We start from the raw sequence: 27,618 nt of genomic DNA, 5'->3' as shown, positions 1-27,618 counted from the left end.
CAAGAACAAAAAAAGGAACCAAAACCGCACCAGAGTCTTGCACATGACAGCACGGGGGCCACCTGCATTGTTCGATGGCCGCGAGTGGAACCACCTTCTTTCTTTTCCCCGCGCACAAAAAAAAAAACACCACCACCCACAATGCCGGCCAAAAATTTACGATCTTTTAATGCGCTTTCTGGGTGCCGACGACGGCGACGATATGGCCGCGCCTGGTCGGTACCATTTTTGTGGTTCGCTTTTGACGCCTCTGTTTACTTTCTAATCCTTTTAAAACCCTTTGTAACAATTGCGCGTCCTGTGTGCCAGGGTGTGTGTTAGTGGGGGAATGGCCTTCCAATGGCAGTGTCCAGTGGATTACCGTGCAGCTCTGCTCTCCACGGTAGCCTGTCAAAAAAGGGGGTGCTACAGCTCGAGCTAAAGCTAGCCCGCGATCGTTATGGAGGATCTTTTTTTTCTTCTTTCTTCTATCTCACCTCCTTTCACCACAGGAAGGGATAGAAAGGATCCACCGATAGTATGGGACCACCGTTGGTTGGTCGAGGAGGATAATAATAATTGTAAATGGACACCGAGCGCACCGAGATGTGATTCACCGTCATCACGAGCGGGAAGGAGTCATTTGGCTGGCGATGTGCTGCGAGGGATGTTTCTTTTCGCTTCTCTCTCCAGGCAGCTCGGTCGCTCCAGAGAGGGAGCTTCGCCATGGCGACCACGGAGTCAATTCGTTTCGTGTTGGAGTCAATTTGGAGACGATTAATTTCGCTGATGGTTGTTTTTAGCTAGATGAGGATTTTACGCGTTTTCTCTCTCTCTCTCTCTCTCTCTCTCTCTCTCTCTCTCTCTCTCTCTCCGGAGTCAGTCACGTTTGACGCTTTTCTTCGTTTTTTTTTTGGTTACGCCACACAACGGTCGTCCGCCTAGTGGTCGCCAAAAGCGGAGGCTAAAGGAAGATTTATGCCCTATTCTATGATGTTTGAGGCAACAGAAAAACAAAGCAGCAGCAGGATGGAACGGGGAACCAGAATGGGACCATAGAAAGGAACACGTCGTCCCGGGCCAGGCGTCCAGCGTTCTTTTATATGCAAAGGATCCATTGTCCACCGGGAGGACATCCATCGTTGTCCATCTCGCAGCTCCCAGCTCCTCGGTCGTTGTTTTGAATTATCTTGATGAGAAGAGCTTTCTCTCTTTTGTGGATGTGTATGTTTGTGGCTCCATTTTGTTTATGTTCTTCGTCGACCACGAGAATTTATTTGTTTTCTCTCTCTCTCTAGCTCTCTGTTCTCCACTCAGATCGTTTCGGTTGTGCCAGCTTCTGTAGTGCCAAAATGGTGAAAATTGCTTTTATGCAATGAATTTTCATTTACTGTGTGCTTGTGGTGTTTTGTGCAGAGTGAAATGAAAGCGCTTGGTCCGAGCTTGACCGAATGGTGCAATTGCGTTTGGGAAGAGGAGGACTCATGCACACGCGTCCATGATAAGGATCGATTGCTTCGTTCAGTAATGGCAAAGGGGAAAAATAAAATACCAAAAAAAAAAACCGAAATATAAAATGGAGAAAAACGGGACACAGCGAACGAGCGAGCAGCAGCAGCAGCTAGCCGCTTTATGCTCGTCCTGTTGTGACAATAAAATAAGTTAGAGAGTAAATAAATTATTGCCTTTGAGCAATAAATTTTCTCGCGTGAAAAGGTGCAAATGATTTCAAAAAGAACGTGGGGAGAAAACAGAAAAAAGAGAGAATGGGAGTGGGAGTTGACGCCGATGTATTTCTTTATTCAGAATAGTCCAACCAGAACGCGTCACCACTGTCATTCCGGTCGTGCGGGGCAGGAAAGTTCACTCTTTATTCGACATTCGTGTGGCGGCGTGAAGTGGCTGCTGCTTCTTTCCAGTCCAGAAATTGGGATTCCAATTTTGCGTGCAGATAACGATCGTCACGGTGGGGTGCCCCGGCTCCCGAGGGGAGAGAGTTGCGTGATTTGATTGAATTAATAAAGAAAAAATATTCCAATCCACGGGCGGTTTTCCCCTTAGGTGTGCGATTCATAATTAACTTGTTGGTGCTCCAATTTTTGGTTGTTTTAATCAAAAGTTTCGTGCGGTATTCTTTAGTCTGATTTTGGATTCATTCAATATTTGAACGATTTTCGGGGCTTTCGTCATGGGATTTCGTGATTCTTTAAGATTTTTTTTTATTAAACTTACTTTTCCCTTTCTTCTATTTCAGGTACGTACTGCCGCCTACCCTGCATACAGAGGGCACCACACTCATTTATCAATTGGTTGGCAAGTGTTTAAAAGCAGCTCCTTTCATTTAAGATTCTAAATATGTCTCCAACGCGCTCGAAAGAGTATTAGAGCAGTGCAGATACTATCACTACTTTTGTTTACATAAAAATTGGATTATCTTTGTGCCGTTGCGAGTTGCAACACCAGCATGGCAGATTGCCTGTCCACTAGACACAGTCGTCCGGAGTGATTATGCATTCTCATCGTATTATGTTTTCCACCACCACGAAAGGGCCCGGTAGGTGGTCCCAAGGAAAACCGGCGACGGAAGTGGCAGCAAAACGGAAGGAAATCACTAGTGACTGGTGCGATTCAAAATCCGTACCCTAGGCCCCGTGTGCCCCGCGCCTATTGTCCTGCTTCATTCGTTCGCACAAATCGTGACTCCGTCAACCTGGCGGCGCGAAGGGTGAAAGCTGAAACCAGGCACAACACAACGGAAAACTCTCGCTCCCCGTGCTCCGGGTGGGTGGGATTCGCGAGGAGCGAGTGGCCTTTCTTTTCATTTCGCCATTCCACTGACGTCGCTCGGTAGACTCGGACGTCGGTCCTGGATGAAGTGGTTTCGATATTATCGCTTCCTGTTTGGCGGCAAAAGAGGCAAAGAGGCGACCGGGACTGGTCTTCTGCTTCAGGTGTGCTGCTGCTGCCGTTGCTTGTGGCCGCTTGAATGAGCGTCGTCGTGGTTTCCAGATAGCGGCGTCGGTGTCGGGCGCACTTAAAGTGGTTGCTAATTTGAGGACCATTAAAAGGGCACCACACCGCGTGACAGCAGCCTGCTGGAGAGCGATTCAGGCTTCATGGTTTCCTGAGAGTGTCATCTGTCATTGCTGCTGCTGCTGCTCAGTTCGTGGTATTGCTTAGTGAAGTGATTAAGGGTCTCGGCTCTTTCGCACACTGCACACCGGTCGCAGGAATCGTCTGAAGCAATTAAATTAATCATTTCACTCAAGACGGCTCCCAACGGTTTTCGGAGGAAAACTCTCTTCCTCGTCGTCTCCGCATGCCATCGCCGTCTTTAATGATGGCTAAAATTTATGCATCCAATATTGACGTATGCACTTCTGGCGCCGCTCTCTCGCGAGCGTGCCCTTGATTATGCATCGTTTGTTTAGACAAACAGGTCCGGAACTAACAAACGGCGGCATCCTTGTCGTCATCGTCACCACCTGGAAGCTTGATGCCTGCCTCAAGTAGCGTAGAAGAGGTATCGAGAGAGCACGCCCCTTCTAATGAAGGTGCAAAGCAACTATAACTCCATCCACGATTGCATCACGATCAGCGATGGTTTGCTGCCAAAGGGAAAACTGGTTCATTAAAATTTCCTGCGTCTTCCTGCGACGTTCCGACGCATCCGGGATCGCAACTGAAATCCCATGGACGCCATGGTGCAGCAGCAGCAGCCTTTCAATCAAATCGACCCGTCCCTAGAGTTTGGTTCGAGCTCCGGTTGATGGTGGTGCTCCGATAGTTCCGATACAAATCTTACTTTTGCCAAGGAGCAGTCGACGTCTTGCCGACATGGAAGGAAAGGTTTTTGGCAGCATACTCTATGTATGATTTGCTGATGCTACTTGCTGCAAAGGGAGGACAGGTAACTCCATTCCGATGATTCCTGGGATTGGCAGACGATCGAAGAAATGCCAAGCGACGAGTGTGGAGATGGATTCAATCCATCGCAATTCCCCCGTCGAAGCGCATGGTTCTGTATGTTGCTCTTCCTGTGTCGAGTGAGTGAGCCTTCGAGTGTAATTATATTCCATTTAATTAAGTCAAGTCTAATATCGTCATGTCTCGCTCCGAGCTAACTCAAGCATGTGCGAGACTCAAGTGTGCCACGGTTGGTGCCCAGAAATCCATCACAGTAACGTACACACGACCGCCTCCCTGCTCAGAAGGCAGGTCCCGTTGGTTTCTTTTCGTTGCGCTGGTTGTTTATGCTCTCGTCCCTTTGCCACTCTCCAACTGTGTGGCCGTGGAAGGGAGTCGCGCAAAGCGTGAGCAAAATATTCACGTCTTAAGCCCGTCTTGACTCATCGTTAACTTTGGCACGACTTGGCCGGCGCGCGCCCCCAGTGGATTGCTTGCTTGTCTGTAGCCACTCGAAATGTGACAACATCATTCAACCTTCATTTTCTTTTGCCTTTGCGAACGTGCCAGGAGCGGGCCGCTCGAGCATCGTCTCGAGCCCGATGCAGTCCTTGTGGCTTTTGGGGCTTCGCGGGAGGGCGTTAATCGAAGTGGAGCGCGGATAAGAGTAGAATAAAAACAGAGAAAAAACCATTGCGCCAACAACACAGGGCGCAGCACACTCGATTGTGGGTGGCACTTTCTTGTTTGTTTTTTGTTCATCATTACGGTCATTGACGTAGGGTTTAAGATGATGACAGGCTTTAAGCAGAGCGGAGCATTGAAGGTGCTTTAGGTTTAAAGAGTTTGTAAAATGGTGGTGCCTACGCCCCTTTAATCGATTGTGGAACCGAGGACGCAGCGAGTTCTCCGTCTTCGTTTCATGTTCCACAACAACTGCCATCCTTTGCTGTGCACGGCTTTGGCCATCGCTTGACGCCAATTTATGGCTCAATAACGCACACAGGCACAGGCACACAGGCACATGTATGTGACCACCGTATGCTTTTTTCCGTCCGGAAGGTGCGCAGCCATAGCAGCGGAACCGAAGCAAGTTGTTGTTTATTGCTGTGGAGAATTTTCGTTCCGCTTTTTGCGTATGTATGGTTGTGTGTACGCTTTCTTTAAGTCTTAAACCTGTGACCTCACCCAGAAAACACCTCGCTGTGTACATTTTTGCAGGGTTTAATACTTTCACCGGGAAATGTTTGCCACACGCTGGAAGGTTGGTGGCTGCTTATCGCACGTTTGGTGCGTGGCTTCCTGGGCAAATCGATCCACAATCCTTGGCGTTTGTGTGGAGAGGGTCGCTGGTGGAATGAGGATTTATGCTTCTGGAGCTGCAATACTCGTAGGGGTGCTGGCGGTTGTAAAATCTGACAAACAGCTGTAATAATGGAGACCATTCCTCATCGAGGCACACCCATACATTCCAACGCACGTAGAGCGCGGGTTAGGTGCCACAAATTGATCACCTCCAAGGTGCCTCTTGTTGGGGTTTTAGGTTTTACGATCCTGTGCCCTGCCAGTGTCGTCGCCAGTTCGAAGCGGTGTTTGTTTAGCCTGTTGAATCCCGTTCGTCCGTCCGTCGGTCCGTCGGTTGGTAAAGGGAAGGAGAGAGTAAACGCTGCCTGGCTTGCCTTGTGGATCTCGAGTAAGGTTTCTTAACCTCTGAGGTGTAAAACGAAGAGTTTTCCGATGTTTTAGCGGAGTTCCTCTGGGGAGTTCCTGTAGCTAAGCAGTGGTTCGACACATCGCTCTTTACCCATCGGGGTCGTTAATGGAACAGATTCCTGTGGATTGTTTTAACTGAAGAGTGACGCTTAAGCTGAAAAGTCTGTTTATCTTAAAGGCAGATTTAGTTCGATTTTATACAATTGTTTATTATGGTTTAATATACTTAACATTAAGCCAAATGGCACAAAAACAAGCATTAGAAGAGTTTGGGGTCGTAAATCGGAAGTATCGAAGTCGAAGTCAGTTTTCAGAATTAAAATTAAATCTTGATGAAAACTGTTTATCGGCATTGTATAAGATTCAGTTGGAAATTATGCAATTGTGTATTAAATCAATCCAAATTGTACAATCAACTGAAGTGGCCGAATTATAGCATCATAATATTATTTCATCCCAACAATGTCCACCTATTATCGATGGAGATTAATCTGGAAACCTGTGCACCTGGGCGAAAAGGAAGGACCCCTTTCCCTTCTAAATGATTCTCAGTCCCAAGAATTGCTTTCAAATCCATGTCGAATCTCGAGAAAAATCCGATAAATGCCTTTCGAATTGATCGCATCCTAGCCCATGGTGCTATAAATGCAGATTGAGCAGCTCGTAAAAATGAAAAGTAGCCCCCCTTAAATCTCACTTTTATCGATCGAGTTTAGAGTGTCCGTCCTGCTTTAGGCGTAAGGAACACCGTGTAACCGTTCGCTGTCCTGTTGCGTACCGGACGATGAAAACATTTCTACCTCCAAAGTAGCACGTAATGTACAACGCGGAAGCGCCGAAGCACAAACCTCCTTCCGGTTGGTGGAATGACGAGTTTAATTGTCTCGGCCACTCGCCTCGGGGGGGTCCCGAGGTTCATTGCCAATTCGTCGCCCAATCGGTGGCACCTTAAACTACCTTCAACTGTTTGTTGAAGCACCTGTCGCGCGCAATACTTAACAACTCATTCAGTAGTGCCGTTTGCTTATACTACTACCGGTCGTATAACCTCGATCATCATTTGCCGAGCCAAAGAGGGGGGGGGGGGGGGGGGGGTGGCTTGGCAGAGTATATAGTTGCGCCCAACGTGGCTCTTAAAATTCTCAAACGAAAAATACTACCGAGCGCACCAGTGGCACTGGCCACTTAAAACCTGCTGCTCAAAAAAAGAAAAAAAGAAAACTAAAAAAAAAAAAAAAGGAACCACTGTTCGTCCGTCCACCTCGCAGCAAATTCCGTAATGCATGTAAAACTGGGTTGTAAAAATAGCTCCTAAGAGCCACCCGCGAGTAGCCCCCCCCCCCATACACCCTTCTCCAGGTCCAGGTGTGGAAATGGACGATCGGGAAAAAGTGGTCCGAAACTTTTCCCATTAAAAAGCGTACCGCGCGCGTCGCTACTTTTTCGGGGGAGGGTGTGTTTTTGGGGTGCGTTTTTTTTTCTTTTTCTACTCAACGCCGGTGGTCGACTGGCCGGCCCGGACCGGCCCGGCCGGTGGCAATTTCGGTCCGCTCGACTCGGCGGCAACAGAACAGAGGCAACGCTAATGGTTCGCGGAGCCCGCAGGGGCGGCATATTTGGTAAGAAGTTTTCGAACAAGCTTTTGAATGATTTCAACTCAACTAGAGGTAGAGTGAGGATGGTACTCGGTTCTAGGATAGGCAACCCGGAGAGAGCTGGCTGTGGTCTCATTAATGATTTTCGTTTCGTTGCGTCCTGGTCGCTGGTTGGAGCGCCCGCACTCTCCTTGGATGCTGGATCGTGTTTTTTGGGGGCTAAGGATGCGGGATGTGGCAAGCAGCTTTTACGTGTAACCAGTTTTTGTGCTGCTTGGACGATTTGGACGACCGGGCCCCCGGTTGGTGGTTAATGAATGAACGGATTACTCCGTGCTCCGTGGTCGTGTGTGCTGGTGGTCTCAGGTTTTGATATTCTAGCACCTCAGCCACCAATACACACTCCGCTGGTACGTCTGGTGTGCCGATGCAGAGGGACAAACATTTGACTTTTGGCTTCTGTTTTTCGTTATGAATAATTGGGGTGATTGGCTAAAATATGAATGAATTAGGGAGTTGGGAAAGGTTTGTGAGAGTTGTTTGAGTATCGATTACACGACGACGCTCTGCTTCGATTAGCTTTTTAGAGAATGTTTTACCAATTGCTTCTCGTGAAAATTAAGTTCCGATAATTCTGAAATTGATGATGTGAGGCTTATGCTACTTTTGCTAATTGCATTTGCCAAGATTACGAGTAATTCTCACGAGCACAAGCAATTACTACCACTACACTCACAGACTTACGGCTAATTCATCGAGATCAAGCTTCCACTCACAGAAGCACATCGTTAATGAAGTAATTGAGTGACTTTCATTGTGTGCCGTCAATCTCAAGGACGAATCCATTTCGATACGATCAGGAGGATTGCCGGAGCGCAGACCATACCCGGAATGGCAGCATCGGAGGCACCAGGACGCTTAGTAACCCGGGCAATCCACTAAGATTAACAGAGGATCTCTCTTGTAGCTTCCCTTCCGTCCGCCGGCTTGGACACCGGCAGAGAATCAGCAAAACACCAACGCAGAAATGGATGGTACGGCCATCAAGCTAGCAGCGGCCCGCTTGTCGGCCTGGCTGCCTTCCTCGCTAGTGATTGATGGAGTCGAAAATCGGCAAAACAGTGAGCCGACCACCGGCCAACGAACGAGCACAACAAACAAGCTATCGAAGCGAGTGCTGCCTTCATCTTCGATTTGTCTTCGTGCGATTCCCCTCCTTCGCGTCGCCATCGTTTTGAACCTTCCTATGCTGGCCACCCCGCTGGCCAGGGGTGCTGCTTTGACCTTGAACTTGGAGGTGGCGCGATGGTTTTTGCTCGAAGCAGTTTTCCTGCTACTGCTGTTGGTGGTTTTCCTGTGACAGGATTGAAGTTTATGGGTGTGCGGTGGCAAGTGTTTTCCTATGCGAACGGGAATTAGTTTCACTTCTCGCTGTTTCCAACCGGTGGAATCCATTTCTCGCGGCATGCCATCCCGGCGAGAGTGACAGCTTAATAATAGGAAACAAAGTGGTGGTTAATGGTCGTTTACTGTTTCTTTCAGGCCGATGGCTGATTGCGATACAACCAAAAAGAAAAAAAAGCCCTTTAGGCGAATTGACAGCTGCTGCTCTACGGGGAAAATGAAAACAATTCAGGAAAAGAAATCAAAATTCTTGGTGTTGTCGGCTCGCTAGCAGAATTTAATGAGCTTGTAGTGGATGAACTATTTCGTTTTATCTCGAGGAATTATTGAGACCCATCAGCAGCGGCAGCAGTAGCAGCAGCTGCTTCGACGAAAAGTGCCGATAAATACCGATCGACAGCTGACGCTGGAACGCTGGTTTTGCATATTACAACAATGAGTTTCGTGCCCCCCGCACACACCACTACAGCCCTCCCGTTGTAAAGGAGTGAGCTAACTGGCTTTAATTAAAACATTTTCCATGCTGTGGCCGTGGTTCGTGGCGCGTCCCCGGAAACCACCGGGCGGGAAAGCTTTCCACCGAATTAATTCATTTGCATAGATCAATAGCTATGTGCGTGTGCGGGTATGTTCGATGCTGCCCACGAGGTCTCGAATCCGCGTAGAGTTGCCCGCGAAGGACCCTTATCCTGGGTGGCAGCAGCAGCAGCAGCAGCAGCAGCAGCATGTTTGAATGATTAGAAAATTACTGCTTTTGGCACGGCTCAGCGGACACGCTGTGCTCTAGGGGAGCATGCCAAACAGGTCCTTGCAACATAAGTGATGGGCCGGGAGAGGGTTGTACTACTAGGCTTCCATTAGGACCCCGTTCCCACCACCAGGTCTGAGTACGGGAACTTCGAACGAGCAGCAGCAGCAGCTTGATGGTGGCGCATATGCGACGACGATGACGATATGGAAAGTGTTTAATTTGCCCTGACCTGACACGACCGGGGCCCACAGAGGTCCCTCATCCTCTGTGTTGATCCTTATCACTCCGCTCTGGAATGCACTCTCGTACGTCAGCTCCGGAGTGTGTGAGTGTGTATCCGGGAACCATGTTCGCCCGTTTTGGGGGGGGGGGGGGGAGTGAAGGATCCACCCCCATCCGTTGTGGTTCATCCACCTTCATCAGACTCGACATGTGTTGGCCGTGGCGAAACGAAACCTAAAGCATACTCCCAGCTGCGTTACATGTACGCGCGTGTGTCTGTGTATGTGTGTATGGTAGACCGGACGACACAAAGGGGGTACTGGGTCGATTGACATCGAGGGTAGAGGAGAAGGATACCACCACCCCGTGATGGACGTTTACAAATTGCTACACGAAATAATTGGCCCCGAAAAAGGTGACACCGTGACAAATGTTTTCTAACTTTCCTTCCACTCCGTCCGTCCGCCCTGCTCTCTCTCCCATCGTTCGGTGTGTCGTGGTGGACGTGCAACACATCCCTTTTCTGTCAGGATGCTACAACACCTGATGGTGGACCGCTCTACCTGATACTGTTCCGGAAACTGTTGTAACTTGATGAGTATTCACTTTTTATTAGCTTCCGTGTGTGCGTTCGTATTTTTCGGTTACTCGCTAGTACGAGCTTTTCCGAGGGGTGTATACAAGCCTCACATCCTCAGGGCACGAGGATGGTGTCGAATGTTTAGAAGATTTCCAATGCAAGAGGCTAGAGCGTTGGTTGCGAACCGAGAGGCGGCGTGCGATTCCGGTTGCCAAGTAATGCGAGAACCCAGTGTATGTTGTCGCTCGAAGCTTCGTGGAAATTGGAGCGATGATCGAAATTAGTTTTTCTTTTGTAACGTAATAGTAATCCGTGATTCGGTTGCTCAGTTGTGAGATTAAGCAAGCTACGCCTTATCAAAAAGAATTTCATTCCACTGTTCTGTTCTAACGTATGCATAAAAAAGAGACAAAAGTTTGCCGATTTTTCATGGGCAAACCGTCCATCGCACCGCAGAAACTAGAAATGCAGCATCAATAGTAGTTACCCATGAGTCATCGGACAATATTTGAAAGCTCTATCAGTCGAACTCTAATTGTGATGGCGAAAAGTGTGAAGCAACTTCGTTCCGAGGTTTGTGCATTTTCTAAAACGGGTATCCTGACGCGTCCAAAAAGGTCTTCTTGTGTCACTTTGTGAGTGCCGGATAAGGCCGTTCCAGTATCTGTTAGTTCTTTGCGCTATTGCCCAACAGTAAAAGCATCACAAGAAGGCATGGTTCTGGCCGGCCGACCGACTCTGACCGACAAAAAGCTCCAAAGGATGCTGATCCGACCGAGACCGAGAAAAAAGTGGCAGGAAATTGGTGGAAAAAGTGACCGGAAAAGAAGGAATTAGTTGCACAGGCACAGAAAGAGTTGAAAAACAAGTGGCTAACTGCCGGAATCCTGCCCGGAATGGCACCAAGTTTTTTTCGAATAAATTGATAAACTCACTTTCCACGTGTAATTTACAGAACTCAATTATAAGTCATGGTTAATTTTTTATTTCCATTCAAAATTTGTCTCTTTTTTAATGCATACGTTATTGTGACAAGTCGTATCTACAACATTTTTGTTTTCAGGGGTGGAATTAGCAGTTGCTATCAATATTCGATTTAAGCTTAATTCAAGCAAAACGGGGTCAAGCTTTTCTGGAATTCGTACAAGCAGCCACAATGGCATCCTCGAACGAACTGTTGCCACCTCGTTTGTGGTCGCTCGAAATTTGTTAGCTTCTAAATTACAACGAATTGAGTGATCGAATCGGTGATGTCGGCCCATCGTTAGGAAATCTAATTTAAATTCTTAATTACGGCCCCCAATCGTGGTGGCCCTTCAGAAACCAACGACAAGCCGGACAAGAGAGCGAGAGGCACGCCATCAACAGGACATTTGGGACCGCTGGGTAATGTTTCATTTTACGAGCGAATGTCGTGCTCCCCACAATGCAACAACGCGATCATTCGGAATTGGATTGATGCGGCGGCGGCGGCGGCGGCGGCCTCTGTTTGGTGATGAGTTCCCTTAGGATTTCATCGGAAACGAGGAGCGCAATTCGCTTATTGTAAAATACATTAAATTGAATGTCCCGTTGGCCTTTCGCTTTGTACCGATGCCAATTACCAATGCGCGTCCCAATTTGTGCGAGTTTCGAGTTTGATGCGCACCGCAATTCGCGGTCCAATGCACCGAATCGTGGCCAATCACGCAAACTCAAAGGCCTGCTGGCCTCTGCCTAAATGAATTCAATTTTATTTTAGCGCAAAAGCAGCGTCGCACGCGTTTGATGGGTTCCGTTTCATCTCCGGCGTGTCAATCATTAGCCGTAAAAATGCAATTTTCATTTGATGGCCCTGCCACCACCCTGGTTACTGTACGTAAAACTGATGGGAACGACCCCTTCCCCCGCAAGAAGCAGTACGCTCTAAAGGTTGATGAGTCGTGCAATTGTTAGGCTGTGATACGGGCGCTAGTGGCGGCCCTGTTGCTCAAAGGACATCCCAACCTCCCAACCGGTGGAAGGAAAATGGTCGATCGGAATGCACTTTTTAGGAGTGCGAGGTCGTCCCCTCCGGTATGTTCTGCGCCATTTTCTCACGAGCCAATTTTCCTCAGCAGCGCCTATCCTCCGTTGATGGCACCTGGTGGTGGACAGTAAAAGTTTTCGGCGTTACGGTAGGTGCCTGAAATCCGTGCCATACGGTTGCGTGCAAGGGCAGGCTGATGGTTCCACTTTTGCACGGCCAGGACACGGCAGGGCTGCGGCAGCGTTGCCATTTTCACGCTTCATTTTCCTCGAAATGGGCTCGATGCGTCTATCGATTCGATATTGGCGCCTCGTCTCTCGTGGAGTAGGCGTCCGGAAATTGCATCAAGCTGCTGCTGCTGCTGCCAGCAGCAGGACGATCACGAGGTCCGCCGAGAACATATTGTCTTGTGTCAGGGCAGGGTTACTCGAGGTGTAAAGTGGTGAACCATCGATTTTGCTTGAGGTGATACAATGCGCCGACCGATACCATGATGTCGGTGCGAAGATACGACGTGTGGAGAGTTGCAGAAGGTCGGGACAGAGTTTTTCGGTCACACTTCCTGGACCTTGCTGGAACTGAACAGTAAGGGCTCGGTCTGCTGGGAACGGTGATGATGATGATGATGATGATGACGAAGACAATCTTTCTGTTTCAGGGCGCGTTGTGGTTGACGATGAATCCTATGAAATATCATGGAACTGGAAACTTTTGTACGCTCGTAAACGTTAACGAGCTTGTCAGCTGCGTGTGACTAGCGTTGTGTGCGTAGAGAGGGGGCGGAGAAAAGGCAACCAGAGGCTGGTCAAGGCAGAGTTTATTCCGAGTGTGAGAGAAAGCCGATAAAATGCCGATCACGCTCTGATTGTGAAATTAATTTTCCCATAAAAATGCTGTCAAAACTAGAGAAGCGAACCCCCCCCCCCCCCCCCCCCCCCGGGGGGTTGTGTGTTCCTACAAGGGTGATCATAATCATAGTTGTGACTGTTGGCTGAACAGAGTTGAACAAACGGTGTAAATGGGATGTCCAGGGAATATAGACGATGTGCAAAAAAGTTGTTAAAACAAGCGTGTGGAGCTTGTGCTTTGTCAAAATGAAAGGTTATTGGACAACAGAACAGTGGCTATTGCTCTTGTTTTGCCACTAAAATTGGGGCGCCAGGCATCGTAGGCTGGTTGTAAATGCGGGAGTTTCGTGGAAGCGGAACCTTGTCACATATTACCATCCTCCTTCCTAATATCGCTCTGTCGAGGTACGAACAAACGGGTACGGATCTCCATCTGCCATCTGCTCGTCGTCTCGTCTTTTTCTTTTTTATTATGCCTTCCGTCAGACAGTTTGACATGCACGACAAACCCCTAACGCTCGCTTCGTTAAGAAAAACATCGATAAAACATTAATAAGGGACGACATTTCAAAATGTATGTTTCCGAGAAGTCTCAGTTTATGTTTTGCTTAGGATGGTCGTAGCACGTGCCAGCTTATTCCCCTTTTTTGGCGATATCTGTTTTATGTGTGAGATGTTTTGGTTATTGGGACATACGTTCATCCAAGCGGCTTGCCAAATTGGGCTAACGAACATCATGAGTGTGTCTTGTTTTTGGGAAGCAATATTGTGTGACATCAAACGCTTCTTCGGGGCTGTGATTGAACGGTGGAACTGTTGGCCCAGGTTCCCGGAACGCAACTGGTGCTCATGTACGCCACCTGCGTATATGAGAGGCGACCATTGACTTGTTTGTTGTCTTTGGTGTACGATTACATCGTTCATCTGCGATGATTTTCTTCAACCACTTTGTCTAAAGACGAGTCCAAAAACATCTTTTTGCGATGTGCTTTCGAGTAGCTCTTACCTGTCCTGTCGAATTTTGTGCTGCCAGCGATTCCGTTGAAGGTTACTCAACAAGGTTCAGACGAAGCACATTATCGGGGATACTAGACATTTCGGACAAGATGATGCTTTATGATTAATTGCCTGCTTTAGTACATCCATTTCCATGCTTTTTGAATTCATGAAAACGTCCAAAGAGCAAAAGTTTTTCTTTGGAATTCCATTATGGAGAGTGAGAGCAGCCGCTGGGAAACTTTTCGGTGCTAATTCACGCACGAAGTTTTTCATAATTAAATACTGTTAAATTCATCAGCTGTAAGACCTTTCGGGACGGGCGGGGATTTACAATCTGTTTCTGGGACATACCGGCCCCACCAGATGTCCACTAGCGCGTCTCACGATCTCCTGCTCCTGCTGCCCATTTCCTTATCACTGTCTTCTACGCTCCCTTGCCGCGGCGCCACAATTTTTGTGTCCAACGCGACTCCACAAAGTCGTCCCCGGCATTGAGAGGAACGGTTTGATCCTAAACGGAAGAGAACGTACGGCTTTATCCAAGGGATGAAACTGAGAAAGTCACGTGCGAAAGTAAGAAACTTGTTACGACTCGTCTGTCGCTCTCTTGCGTACTCCCTCGCATCCCACAGGCAAGATTTAATCGTGGCGTCGGACGCAGGACACAATTTGCACCCCGCTCCAGCCAATAAGTTAGCCACAGCGAACTTCATGACACCAACCACGTGGCCGGACGAAAGTTGTTTAAAAGGCAGCAATGAGACGAGATATGCTCCCTTTATGGAGGGGTGTTATTCGAGCGGGAGGTGGCGGTCTGAAGTCTATTCAAAATTTCGCTTTTATTTCCCGCCTTTTTTTTCGCTCTCCTTCTTCTTGCGTCCTTTTCTTGGAAACTTATCCCCACGGCACGGCGACGGAGGCACGTGGCTGTGGTGCTCGCTCCTGGGAGTTAACGGCCTGGCGTCTCTCTGCCACGGCTGTCGGCTGGTGGCGTAAAGTTGATTTTTGATATTAATTTCTACGAGAAACTTTCCTCTTACGCTGGATGGCGCTTGGATGAGAAGAAGTCGAGGATTCGGCGATCCGCTTTTAGATGGGAAATCCATAGCGCGAAGTGAAGCCCCGCAAGTCGCTGCGGCGACTGAGAGTAGCTTTTGATGCGGAAATGCGTTCCTTGAAAACGAGATAAATGCTTTTAGTTTAAGGTATCAGGACGTTTGCTACTTGAGGAGGTGCTTCCTTAGTCATTCACTTTGGGCTTCGGGGGAGAGTCGCTGTCACGTGTTCCTCGTTGGCCATATTGCGTCAAACAATGGCACACTGGTTGGGCCATTTTTGTTGGTGGGACGTGTTTTGCATTTTCATGGGCCACCACCTCGGAAGGCTTCCGATGTTACTAAACCAGTCAACCGAACCTTTGGCTTTTTAGAATTTTAATAACCACACCGGAAGGCCCGCCGGGCACACGGTAGTTAATATTCTGCGTCCTAATCCCGTTCCGTTGCGGAAGATCCCATGATATCGCATCCCTGCTCTCGAGGGGATAGAGGTTCTTATGCGCCATGAGATGCTGATCTTGGTGGGTATCCGATGGTGTGGGATAAGACTAGCCAGTGCCAGTGATGCAGTAAACGTACAACCCCAAAATGATATCACCTTGGCAGGAAGATGAAGATCACAACGTCTCTAAAAAGAAAAAAGGTTCGAATCGAACGAACGGAGCACCCAAACGAAACCTTGCTTCTAGTAGGGTCTCATAGAGGACTTACAAAGTCGAACATCAACAACCTGGTTTGCTGGTGGACCATTTCAGACTCAGTCTCAATCACAACACACTTGACGCGTTGACCACGAGCCTGTGAAGACCCTGGCCCTCCTCAAATTATTTGCACAAACAACTTACCTCCTGGCCTTCGCATGAACGGCCAGCCGGCCGGCCGGTGCAATGCCTAGGTCACTGCGGTACTGCGATTACTTTCGGACAATTATTTTTTTTTTTCGCCATAACCTCAAACCTGCTGCTGCGCTGCACCACTGATGATGCTGCTTCCTATGACGACCTTGAGCCTAGAGCAGCGGCAGATACTCGATGTGGAAGTGCACAGATCGCGGGGTGCGCTTGACCTACCGAAATGTGGTGAATTGTGTGAATCATTCCGATGTGCGATCTCCTCTTGGCGCATGATCGATGGTGTGTTCCTAGGTTGCTGTCGTCAGTAGCGTGCCGGTGAAGCGCCCCCCCCCGGTTACTCGATGGCTTGTTTTCTTTTGCCCGACAAAGCGCGCCTGAGCCTCTGGGCTCGGTGAGTGACCGTAACCTTGAAAATGAAGGTGTAGCTCTCGAAGTGTGGCTGCGTGGCTGCGTGATGTGATCGCACCGCTCTCGATCCGCTACATTTTGGGCAGGTCGTTTCTTCTTTTTCCCCTTTTGCTTCTTCTAGAGTGGACGACACCCGCGTCCGTACGGCGTGGCCGAAGAAGCGTACACGGAACTCAGGCGCAAACCCGTCGTGGGTCGTGCTGAACGGTATTAATAGGTTGATTAACATTTCCGATGTCAGTCGGGCAGAAGCTCTCCGGTAAACCTGTTTTCCGTCCGTGCGGCTATCTAGGCGCGCAGATCTAGCCTCGTGGATGCGCAGAATACACCCTCAGTGGTGGCGTGTAACAAATTTTTGGCGTTAATTCCTTTGCCAACTGGAATCGGGCAGTCCCGTTGCCCGGTTGGCATTGCTTACATTAGACAGCGACAGACTATGAGGCTTGGTTTTTTGTGTTGTCACTTTATTTTGTTGACCCACCAACCGTGGCGTGGCGTTTGATCGACTTCACTACGTTCGCGTAGACGGTGCTGTGTGTTTTCGAGCTTTGATAGAAGTCACGGTGCGTGAAGCCCGGGTAGAGCGTCTTGCGCAGTTCGCTCACCTTCGGTAGCTTCCGGGCCAGCTTCTCAACCCCACGCCAATCGACCGTCTGGTCCCGGTTGCCATAGTGCAGCCCCACCGGTGCCGTCACATCCCACAGGCAGTAATCGGGCGGTGGATTCCTCCGATACCGGTCCAGATTCCCCTTGTACCCGTAATCGAACTGCTGGAATCGCCCCGTAGCGATGATCTGCCGGTAGTGTTCGAGTTGTTTGAGTGAAACGTTCTCCAGATCAAGGCAGGTGGTGGACGAGGCGCTACCCATCCGACCAAACAGTTGACAACATTCGGCCCGGAACAGGGAGCAGATCTGTGACGGGAGTGCGTCCCGGGCGTAGTAGACGTTCCAGGGGAACAGTGCCCTCAGTGGTTGGATCATGCGCGCTATCCAACTGTACTGACCGTACTGCATGAAGGCGGGCGGTGCCAACAGTTCCACACTGGCCAGTTTGGCGTTGTAGGCTGGTAGTTCCGACAGCATGACCAGTACCGCGGATCCCGCTTCGGAGTAACCGACAAAATGGAGCTGCTTGCGATCGGTTTCGGTGAGGATGTGATCGATGATCGCTGTGAGATCGTGGATGCCGATCTCGTGGAAGCTAAAGTCCCAGTACAGGTCACTATCGCGGTCCAGCTCTTCGTGGCCGTCCGTTTCGGGTGAGGCGCGCGAATTGCTCATCCACACGTCGTACCCGGCATCGTACAGTTGGTAGGCGAGTGAACCCTTGGGGCCCAGGTGCATCCACATGTCGCTCGACTGACGTATACCGTGGTGTAGCAGGACGGCACCGGCTCGTGCTTTTTTCGGTTGCATCCGGTACACGGTCAACAGGTAGCCATCGCTCGTGCGGACCGTCACGCGGATCGGTTCGTATCCATCGCGTTGCAGCAGGACGGCCTAGTCGCAACGAGCGGACACATCCAATTAGTTCACCGGAAGACTGGCGCACAGCACTGACTGACAGGTTACTTACCGTTCTGTTCCTGCTTTCAACGTTGTTCGAGCGGATCCAATTGAATGCGATCTCCTTGCGTCCACTCTTGACACCTGCCGCTGCATCCTGGGCACTCAGGAGTGCGACTGATAGCACGGTTAGTGCCGCTACACCTAATTTCATCGTATTTTCCGATCGGCGAATGGCACAGCGAGGATTACAGTGAGAGAGCGAGAGTGCGAGAGAGTGAGAGAGAGAGCGAGACAACGCCCGGTTGTAGCGTCCGTGCGCGTCCGTACCGGATCGTCGTTCTTGAGCAACTGGACGGCCGGCAGGATGGTGATTCGATGGTTGACCGATCGACCGATCGATGGCTGCGCGTGATGATGCTTTGATGGTGGCGGCGACGGCGGCGGCGGCGGATTGGCTCGAGTTGTACGAGATTCAATAGACGCCACTTCAGAACACGAACATTCACAACCGCGGAGAGTGAGCGAACGAGCGAGCGAGCGACTGGCGTCTCTGTTTGCGGACAAGACAATGTTAGCATCGTCTGCTTTTACATAATGATATGCGATGGTCGATTGGCCCGCGTGCCAAATGGTGTCCATAATAGTGGTGAGTGGTTTTCTTTGGGGGGGAGGGACCAAATTTAAATGCTAGACTTATCGGTGACTCCCGTTCAGTTTCAAATTGTTATCGTTGTATTTTCGCAACTGCGTTCGAGGATAACGATTGCGATGCTCTTCACCTTGACAAAACTGTTTAATTAATTCCCGTGGTTTATATTCTGTTTACCGTAGATTATCTTGATTTTTGGGCCATTTTTATTCTGTTATCGATGTGATCAAATTGTGATTATCCCCGAAAATGTCAATTAAAGCTTATAAGTCTGGGCAAATAGTGTCGTCCGCTCGTATCCTATCGACAAATAGGAGTTGCTTGTGATTTTGGTGTATCAATTTTATTCGCAAACGCATTCGCAAGTCCGCACAAAAATGAACCAAAATAAATGGAACCGGTTTATAATTCAACGCGATCAACATGTGATGTGCAAAAAAATTGACATTTCACATTACTTTTGCGCTACGTTTTCGCTTCGTCTAAACGGTCCATAATCGCTCATTCCCTCAACATCAATTAGATCAAACAATCATGGTAAAGCGTTTTGGTTTGCTACTTTTGGGGTCTATTTTTACGACAACAAAAAAAAAATCTCAACCCAAATCTGTTTGTCATGGACTGATCCGGTTCCCCAAAAAAACAGGTTCTCCTGCTTCGACGATGTTGCTCCGATAGAATAAAATGTAACTCTTCTTGTTCGTGCAGACAGATTTATACCGGAACGATCCCCCGGGTACCTTTTCGCGGTGTGTGGATCGGTTGTTCACCGATTGAAAGCCACCCAACGCAGCAACGAGTCAGCTGCTGTGTGTTGCTGTTGAGACGATGACACACCGAGTTCCCCCTCAAGGTCACCACCGAGAGCGATAATGTAGAGCGGCGACGACGACGGCGACGACGACGACTCTCGATCATCTTTGCTGCACGTCGATCATAAACGAAGTGCCGTTCACTTGCAATGCCCGGCAGAAAAAGTGTGAATCAAGTCCCCCGACAAGCGAGTCCGTATCGCATCTTATCCGGCCGGGGACTCCATTTTCTTTCTGTAGTCTGACGCCAATGGTGCGAATTCACGTCATCACGGGTGTAACGGTCGGGTGTCTGGGAACCCGGTATTGCGATCGGATTGCGGAAGCACAAGAACTTCTTCATTAATTCTTTATGGTTTTTCTTTTCCTTATCGTCTGGTTTTCGATTGACCCGTAAATCCTGTTTCTCGTTGACGCCAGGTCGTTCATCGCTCTGGTAATACCCATCATTTATGTTGTAGCTTGCTTTTGTGGACGACGTCACACGAAACGGAATCGTGAATTGGTAATGAACGGAATATAGATTTCTTTGTTTCTTTTTCTGCATGACATTGCTGTCATTTTTTGTTGGTTGCGGTTTCGTTGTGGTTTAGCGTTCGCTGTGTTTATGGATATTTCCAACCATTCAAAATCGATTCTACCGTGAATTGGCAGCTGCATAGCTAAACACACCACTATTCTTAATGCTTCCCACATCGCGACCACATATTGAACAAAGGAAAAATATCATTGAAGTTGTTCCTTCCACGTTGTACCTTGTTCCTGTCTCCCTCCCCACTTTCTGTCCTGTGGTATCTCCCGACTCAATCATAAAGTCTGATTGCGAAGGGAGGAAACCATATGCACACGCTGCTGGTGGCGGTGCCCGATAGCCCGAGCGACAAGCTGCTCATTCCGGGCGAATGTGCACCGCATTGAAGCGTATCATTGATTGAGCAAAGTTTTCCACGGCCACCGCCGGCTTTGCCTTGCCTTCCGCGTGCGGCGGCGGCGGCGGAAGGAAGAATCCTGACAAACGAACGACGAATCGAATCGGAGCTGGGCGAACTCCAAACCATCCATCTATGGTTTCCACTTTCCATCATCATCCACGTCATCCACGTCTCGTCGGTTGAATTGAACACCCGCTCGTCGGGTTTCATGTTCTCCATACGAGCGATCTCGTTTCGGAATTTGTTTTTTTTTTCTTCCTTTTCTTTTCTTTTCTATGACTTTCCCCCTTATCTTACGAACAACATGCTGGGATCTTTTTCCAACTCCAACGCCCTCTCTCTCTCTTTCTGCGCTGGATGGTGGTTTTTGCAACGCTTTTCCGCTGAATTGAGCTTTAATCGAGTGTTGTCAATTCCTCAACTTCCCATCGTGCGATGCTTCCGCTTGTCACGCTCGTCTTTATGCTTCCGATAGCGTTATGGCTCATGTTGAGCGTAGATGACGGTTTGATCCAGGGGAGATATGTTTGGTTTAGTTTCATTTTCCTCCCGTGGAACATCCTGGAAGAACTTTGGCTTTCTAAAGCACATGTGGTTGTGAAGGTGTAGCATCGGAGAAGACAAGAGTTTATATGTCATTTCATCGCTAATCACTCGCAGCGATGGAAGGATGCAGTTATTTTTTTTTGCTCGTTTCGTTCGCTTCTAAATGAAGCTCCGGAGCTCTGATGCTCTCTGGTTACAATTTAATTATTCTGCCATTTTTCCCACTGTTGGTGATATCCTGTTACACGGTAGGACATGGCAGAAAGGGGAAAAGGTATTGATTGCTGTTCACCCGATGAAGTACGTCCCGCACGCAGACTGAGATGAAGTCAATGCCTTGAATGCAGCATCTTGTCTGGCGATCGCTATACGGTGCGGCATGCGCAGAGTGTTATCGATAAGGGGGGGGGGGGGGGGGGTAAATCGAGAGATACCTTCATTTTTCTTGATAAATCTTCCGTTTCATTCCCCCCATTATTTTAGTCCTTTCACTTCCGTTCCACGGCAGCATAACTCATCCGTTTGCCAGACCTTTTAGCTAATCATCGTTAAGATACCAGCAGCAGCAGCAGCCCGGAGTGGAGAGCATATTTTGCAGCGTATCCTAAGGGTATGGCGAGAGGGGACGGATAACGATCGTAAAATGGCGACGAAATGATGATTTATTGTTTCGCCAAAGGGTATCATCCTTCCGTTCCGTTCCGTTCCGCAACCAGTAGCGTGCACGGCAACAACGTGCCCTTTTTTGGTGGCTGCTAGTGGCGCATGTAAAATCGGATACTAGTGAATGGCTTATCATAAATCTCCGTTTTAAGCGCGAAGATCAATCGTGTGCCCCCCCGAGTGGAGTGTGGACGTGTGTTAGTGAGGCACGTGAGCGGAGTCAATGGGTTGAATGATACCCCCTTTTGCTTCTTTACGATCAGGAGCAGCCTTAGAATCTCTCTCGGTCTCTCTGCGTTTCAACATGCTCGCGCATGGATGGATAAAGGGCCGCGGCTATAGGGCGACCTAGTTGAAGGGGCCGACCACCAACCACTCCATTTCGCAAGACTCCAACACGTCAAGTGCATGTTATGACATTCGCGTCGTTGCGATAAGGTAGCAGCAGCGCGGTGGAGGGATTGTTTGGAAACAAAGTGAGATAACAGATATGATCCATTTCGTCCCGATAGAATCATCGGGCCTGGGGCGATTAGAATCGGAATTTTCTAGTGACTTCTTGAATCCCATTGTTGCTCACGGCAAGATGTTTTCTATCGAGAAATGTCTCCTGCTGTCTGCTGACTGCTGTGCTGCTGGAATACACAGTATGTCAATTCCAGGCGATAAACTCAATCCTCATAATGTTTCTTCTCTGAATCTGAAGTTGAACTACAAGAGGATATTGGACCGGGGTGTTCGGGGGGTGGGGAAGGTCGGTGAAGGAGTAAACCACCACCGCTGTCAGATTAAGTGCTGATCGATAAGCTTGCCACTTGCAGAACAGGGGCCACACAGACACAAACACACCAGCAAACATTGAAACCCGATTTCGAACCCTTCTGCCATAATTTGACACCTAGCCCCCCGCCCATCGGGGCTTACCATTTGCAAGATAAAGCTTTATCAGGACTGGGGTACAGGACGGGACCACCACCAATATGATTGAACAACCTCAACGCCAAAACCAACACATTTTCTTCCGCTGTCGGTCTCTGTGTGTCATCAGCCATGGTACTGAAACTGAATTATTATCTCACCGTTCGCTCCAGCGGCGACTGGCGGGTGTGGTGACCGGACCGGATGGTTTTTGATTGTATGCGAGAAGGCGGCCAAAGCCCACCCCCTTTTGGCCGGGGGTGATAACAGACCAACAGAGTGAGCTGGCGGCATCACATACTATAATGGGGGCATTGAGCGTTGCGAGGCGAGTTGCTGTGTAAAGGGTTGCATTTCTCTTCGTGAGTAACTGCGTGCGTCGATAGTCGACGCACACAAGGAGGTCCCGCCGCTCCCTCACTTGAGGTTTTGCCAGTGGCTAGACGCGTAGTTTGACGCCTTCCACTGTACGGATGGCATCCCGTACGCCTGGATTGCACTTGGAGCAACGAATTCTGAATCGGTTTTCCTAAATTAGGTCACCATTCGCGACAGTGTCTCACTCAATCATAGTCACAAAAAAAAACCAATTATTTTTGAAGCTGTGCAAGTGTTCCGCCCGAAACATGTGATACGTGAGACGAGAGTAGCAAACATGTAAACGTCAAAGTGTGTTTGCCGTGTGTGTGCGTCCGTCAAAATCAAACAGTTTGGTTTGTTGCATGATTTTTTTTTAACAGATTCGTTGTGATCTTCTGTGATAGACCCAGTGTTACGGTTTGGTTGCGTGTCTTGGCGTCGTCACCAGCATGTGGAACCTGATGGATGCCGGTTACTACGGTTCGTCATACTTCGTGGCGGCCGTCGGACCATCGCAGGTCGTCTCGGCAGGAGAATGTTAGTATTCGACACTCGTTAGCGAGCACCAGAGTTGAAACGCCCAATGGGTGTTTCGGTGCAATGTTTATTTCCTCAAAATGTGACAATGTGCTCCGCGGATCCACGTCGGTCACTATCATCCACCGGCGTGTCAATCAAACGCTCTGTAGTTCATTTAATGCAACCAACTGGAACCAAAGAAACTCGTGACACGCGACGACAATGGTCAATGACAAAGGGCCCTGCCAGTTGCAGTCGTAAATGACCTTGATCGGTCCCTTGCAATGAGGCTCCTAATTAATGGCTTTCATAAGCGTGCACTTCACGCCACGGAAGGGCACGACGTTACACGATCGGTGAAGATTGAGAGAATGAATCGAGCACCGGTCCTTCGGATCGTCGTCGTCGTCGTCGTCGTCGTCGGATTGATCATCAGCGATGCGTGTAATGAAGCGCCTGGTGATGGTGCTGGGGCGTAATATGGCGTATCGGCCCCCAAATACCCCGATGGCGAGGGTGTTCTAGGTGCCGAAATTAACATCTAATCGTGTTGATGGTGATGGTGCTGCACTCACACATACGCCAGTGACACGGAAACGGGAATGTTAGCGAAATCCAATTTGTTGCCGCATTGTCGATTAGAAGGAGATTCAATTACAAAAATTCGCGAAACTAAAACGGGCTCCAATCTCGTGTGTCTATTTTGTCGGTTGCCAAATTATCGCACCATTTGACTACCTTACGGTGCGAACCTTAGGATCTGGTGCGATGGTGCGATCAGAGAATGGATGTTGATGGTGATGGGAGGTCGAGAACTGTTTACCGAGCAAATTAGTTTCGGCATCCAGCTTCAGCTTCTCCTTACGACGAGATGGAGGAGAAGTAACGGAAGGCAAAATAAGAAGAGGAAGCAGAAATGAACAGATTAATATGTTTTGTGAACACCTGACAGCCGTGAGTGGAGAGAGAGGGTGGGTTACGGAAGTGCTAACAAAACTAACAGCTAGTTTCGCGCTGATGATGATTGATGCTGTTGCTGATGCGTTGAGATCATGGTCATTGGATCATAAGCATGGTCTAATTGCAGGTGTTTTAGTTTTTTTTTTGTAAGAAAAATAAAACATATTGTTTGCTTTTTATTGGTGATGATGATGGCGTACAGCTGGTGATTTTTATTCTATTTTGGGAAACTGCAGCAATAGTGTCAGCATGAGTAAAACAGTACAATGTTTGACCGATCGCTTCGTTCTGAGCGCAAAGCTGTGTTAGTGAAGAGGCGACACTGAGAATTACGCTCTTGTATTGGCGAACATCTTCCTTTATGGTTTGGCACGGCGATCATTACGGCGGTGGATGGAGTAATTCCATCTTCAAAAGAATTGTTTATGTTCCTCGCAGTACCTTGCAGGGAAGGTGTTGGAAGTAATTACTCCGCTCGCGTTGATTAGACGTCATTTTCAATTCATATCCAGCGATGGATGGGTTCCTTTTGTTGGCACAACGAAGTAGCACCTACATCTTTTCCCTTCTGTCAGCGCTGCGATGTCCCTTTGTTGCAGCCTGGCACTAGTTTGTTTAATTGCTTTCCACGGATGGATGTGCCCTGTCAAGGTTCTTTTCCTGGGAAGCGTAACGAAGCGCTCTGCTGTGCCGCGCTGTTCACGTTCCGGTGTAAAGAAAACAATTTAAACTTCAGTTGACATATTCATCGTTGGCAGAGGCGAAGGTGGATCGCTAGCGAGTGACAGGATTGTCAGTTAAAGTGACGGGGGAGAAGGACATCCGGGCCGGGTGGTATGCTGGGTTTGTCTGACAAGCGCTTTTTTTTTGGTTTTGTTTTTGCAAATGCTAACCCATCCTTTGCTAACACGAGACAGCTTCGAAGAACAGCTTGCAAATGTCGTTCTCGTTGTGAAATCGTGTCGTTTAATTGCTTTTACCTCAGCTTGAGTTAGCTATTAGCTCGATTGTTTGGAGAAAATGGATGTTAGAGCTTAGGAAATGAAAATATTTGACCCTTAGCAATGGATGAAGTCACGCTATTAATCCACGGAATTCCTGTAAATTAGCACCAGCCATAATCTCTAATGCCATTTTTCATCATTATCAGAGCGATGTTCGTCCGGCCGGTAGATACCATTATCGCTTTTAATGAAAGCAGATGTCCAAATCTTAGCCTCCTTCTCTACACTGGGCTAGTAGCGTGACTCCTCTTGTTATCCTTCTTATCCGCAGTGTGTTTATGTCTATGCGCGTGTGGCCGTTTGCTGTCATGATTATCTTCCGGGGTTGCGAATGCGTTTGCCCTTTTCTTTTCCTTTTCCAGTGAACTACATTATCTTTTATCGTGTTTCTATCTTTCGAGCGAAAGGTTAGAGACATTGGGCCAGTGTTTGAATCCGGTTCGAAGGAGAATGGAGTACAAGGAAAGGCAATCGCTGGACGTTGAAGTGAGTGTTGAAGTTTATTGAGGGAAGACGAGGGTAAAAGGTTATACCGCGAGGTGAAGTTGAAAAATGGCATTAAAAAAAAAACGAATGAAATAGATAAAAATGGCCCCAGAATACACCAAATCAGCACAATCATGCCTGTAGATGGTGTGTTTCTGTTGTGACCCTAAAAAAAATCGCACACACTCATGTATGCGTCTCCCAGGCTGCCAATTGTACCATGGAATGTTCTTTTCTTTTCTGAGTTTTGCTGGCTGAAAAATGTCACGCCAGGACGAAGGAAACGGAATGGGTTTTTAGCGAACTGTAATATCATCAGCACGACGACGCAGGCCAGTTGGCAGGGATGGCCGACCGACAGCGTTGTCCGTTGCTATGATTACGAGCAAAAAGTTGGGATCCGCCGAATGGAGAACCGGCCATCCCCAGGACAAACCGGGGAGAAGGGAGCTTTATGAGCACATTCTTCTCAATCAACCGGCCATCCTCTTCCCCCTCCTTGCCCTCGTTTCCAACCATTTGGGGCTGAACGGTGATGGAATGTGCCGCAAAATGAGATCATCATCGGGTCATTGAACAGTTTTCATCGCGCAGCGCAACCAAACCATCTCCACCAACCCAACTGAAGACCGTAGACGATCGATCGAAAGAATACCATCGGGAACACAGGGAACGGCTCCTCTTCACCAATCGATTGGGCTGGAGTTGGGCCGGTTTTTCTCGCCGGACATACCGTCACCGAATGGTGTTTGAGTTTTTCTTTTTGGCATTTTTTTTTTTTGCCGAGGGTCTGTATGCTTTTGGCTTTATGATTTTTGCCTCCTGCACATTGGAAAAGGCCTTGCAAAAGCCTGCAGCCGTAGAATGTCGCTTGCATCGACGAAAATTTAGTTTCCAGCTTTTGTGATGCAATCAGGCGAACGGCATGGGCGAAAAAACCATGGCCTGTCCTTTTCGAACCCTTCGATGGCCACACTTTTTTTTTTTAAGAAGAGGAGAACATTGCACATAGTACCCTGGACCACAGAATGTGTGCATGTGTGTGAGTGAGGGGCGGAGAGGGAGAGAGAGAGAGAAAATTGAATGTTCTCTTGCGGTGGGACGGCGGTGTCCGGGGACGAATCTTGCGGCCAAGCGAAGCGGCCTAAGGAAACGGTTGACTAAATTGATTTCGATGGGTTTTTCGGTTTCGATAAAGAGGGCTAGTACACCCCCTGGGTGGTTTTTTGTGCAGACGGTCGTGCCTATTTGAGGCGACACCGTCTGTACCGTAACGGTTCGCCTTTGGTGGTGGCATCCTTCGTTTGGGGGGGGGGGGGGGGGGGGGGAAGATCTTGTTTTGGAGAAATTCCTTTTTAGATTAAATTTTGTGTTCCAACTAAAATATGTTCCATGCTAGAGATTTGCAAGTGTATCGGGCATGAACTATGAAACAATATTTTTTCTCTTGCTTCTCAGATTATTAGCATCATGTTGGTAACACAGTGTGTTTGCATTTATTACCGTATCCATTAAAGAAAAGAGACATTTTTTTCCGATTGTTCATGCGCAAACTGTCCATCGCACTTTAGAAACTAAAAATACTGCATCAATCTTAGTAACCAGACAACATTTTACAGCTCTATTAGTTGAACTCTAATCGTGATGGCAAAAGAATGTGAGCTCTATAGTGAAAATCACTCACAGACTGCTTTGGCTATCAATCTACCACTCTTCTTTAACTTTGAACTGGCCGTGAACGTGAACTCGCTCAACGTACTCTCCAAGCTGCGGCCCATCGAAAATGTCTGGGCTAACATTCGATTGTAACAATTTTTGTTGAAAAAACGGAGGAGCATTTAGCATAGTATGTTAGAGATTCTAATATTGGTTAGTGACATATCAATTCAATAGACTTCTTCCCTTGATTATTCAATAGACATCGTGACATTTT

The 27,618-nt window shown here is 48.4% G+C and overlaps 1 protein-coding gene across 11 annotated transcripts in view; it reads left to right on the top strand.

Moving 5' to 3' along the window:
- Positions 1–27,618, top strand: part of LOC126578936 (atypical protein kinase C) — a 113,015-nt gene that overhangs the window by 51,870 nt on the left and 33,527 nt on the right. Inside the window, exon 1 of one of the 11 annotated variants that reach the window (XM_050242029.1) lies at positions 22,777–23,253. The exons of the other annotated variants lie outside the window; for them this stretch is intronic. Coding sequence (XP_050097986.1) covers positions 23,166–23,253 — 88 coding nt within the window. The 5' untranslated portion in view covers positions 22,777–23,165. Of the gene's footprint in view, positions 1–22,776; positions 23,254–27,618 lie in introns of those variants that run through there. 11 annotated transcript variants of the gene reach the window in all.

The sequence above is a fragment of the Anopheles aquasalis genome, chromosome 3 (assembly GCF_943734665.1).
Source record: "Anopheles aquasalis chromosome 3, idAnoAquaMG_Q_19, whole genome shotgun sequence".
NCBI classification, from domain to species: Eukaryota; Metazoa; Arthropoda; class Insecta; order Diptera; family Culicidae; genus Anopheles; species Anopheles aquasalis.
Note: the sequence above shows the minus strand (reverse complement) of the source record. Positions and strands in the feature narration are given on the sequence as shown.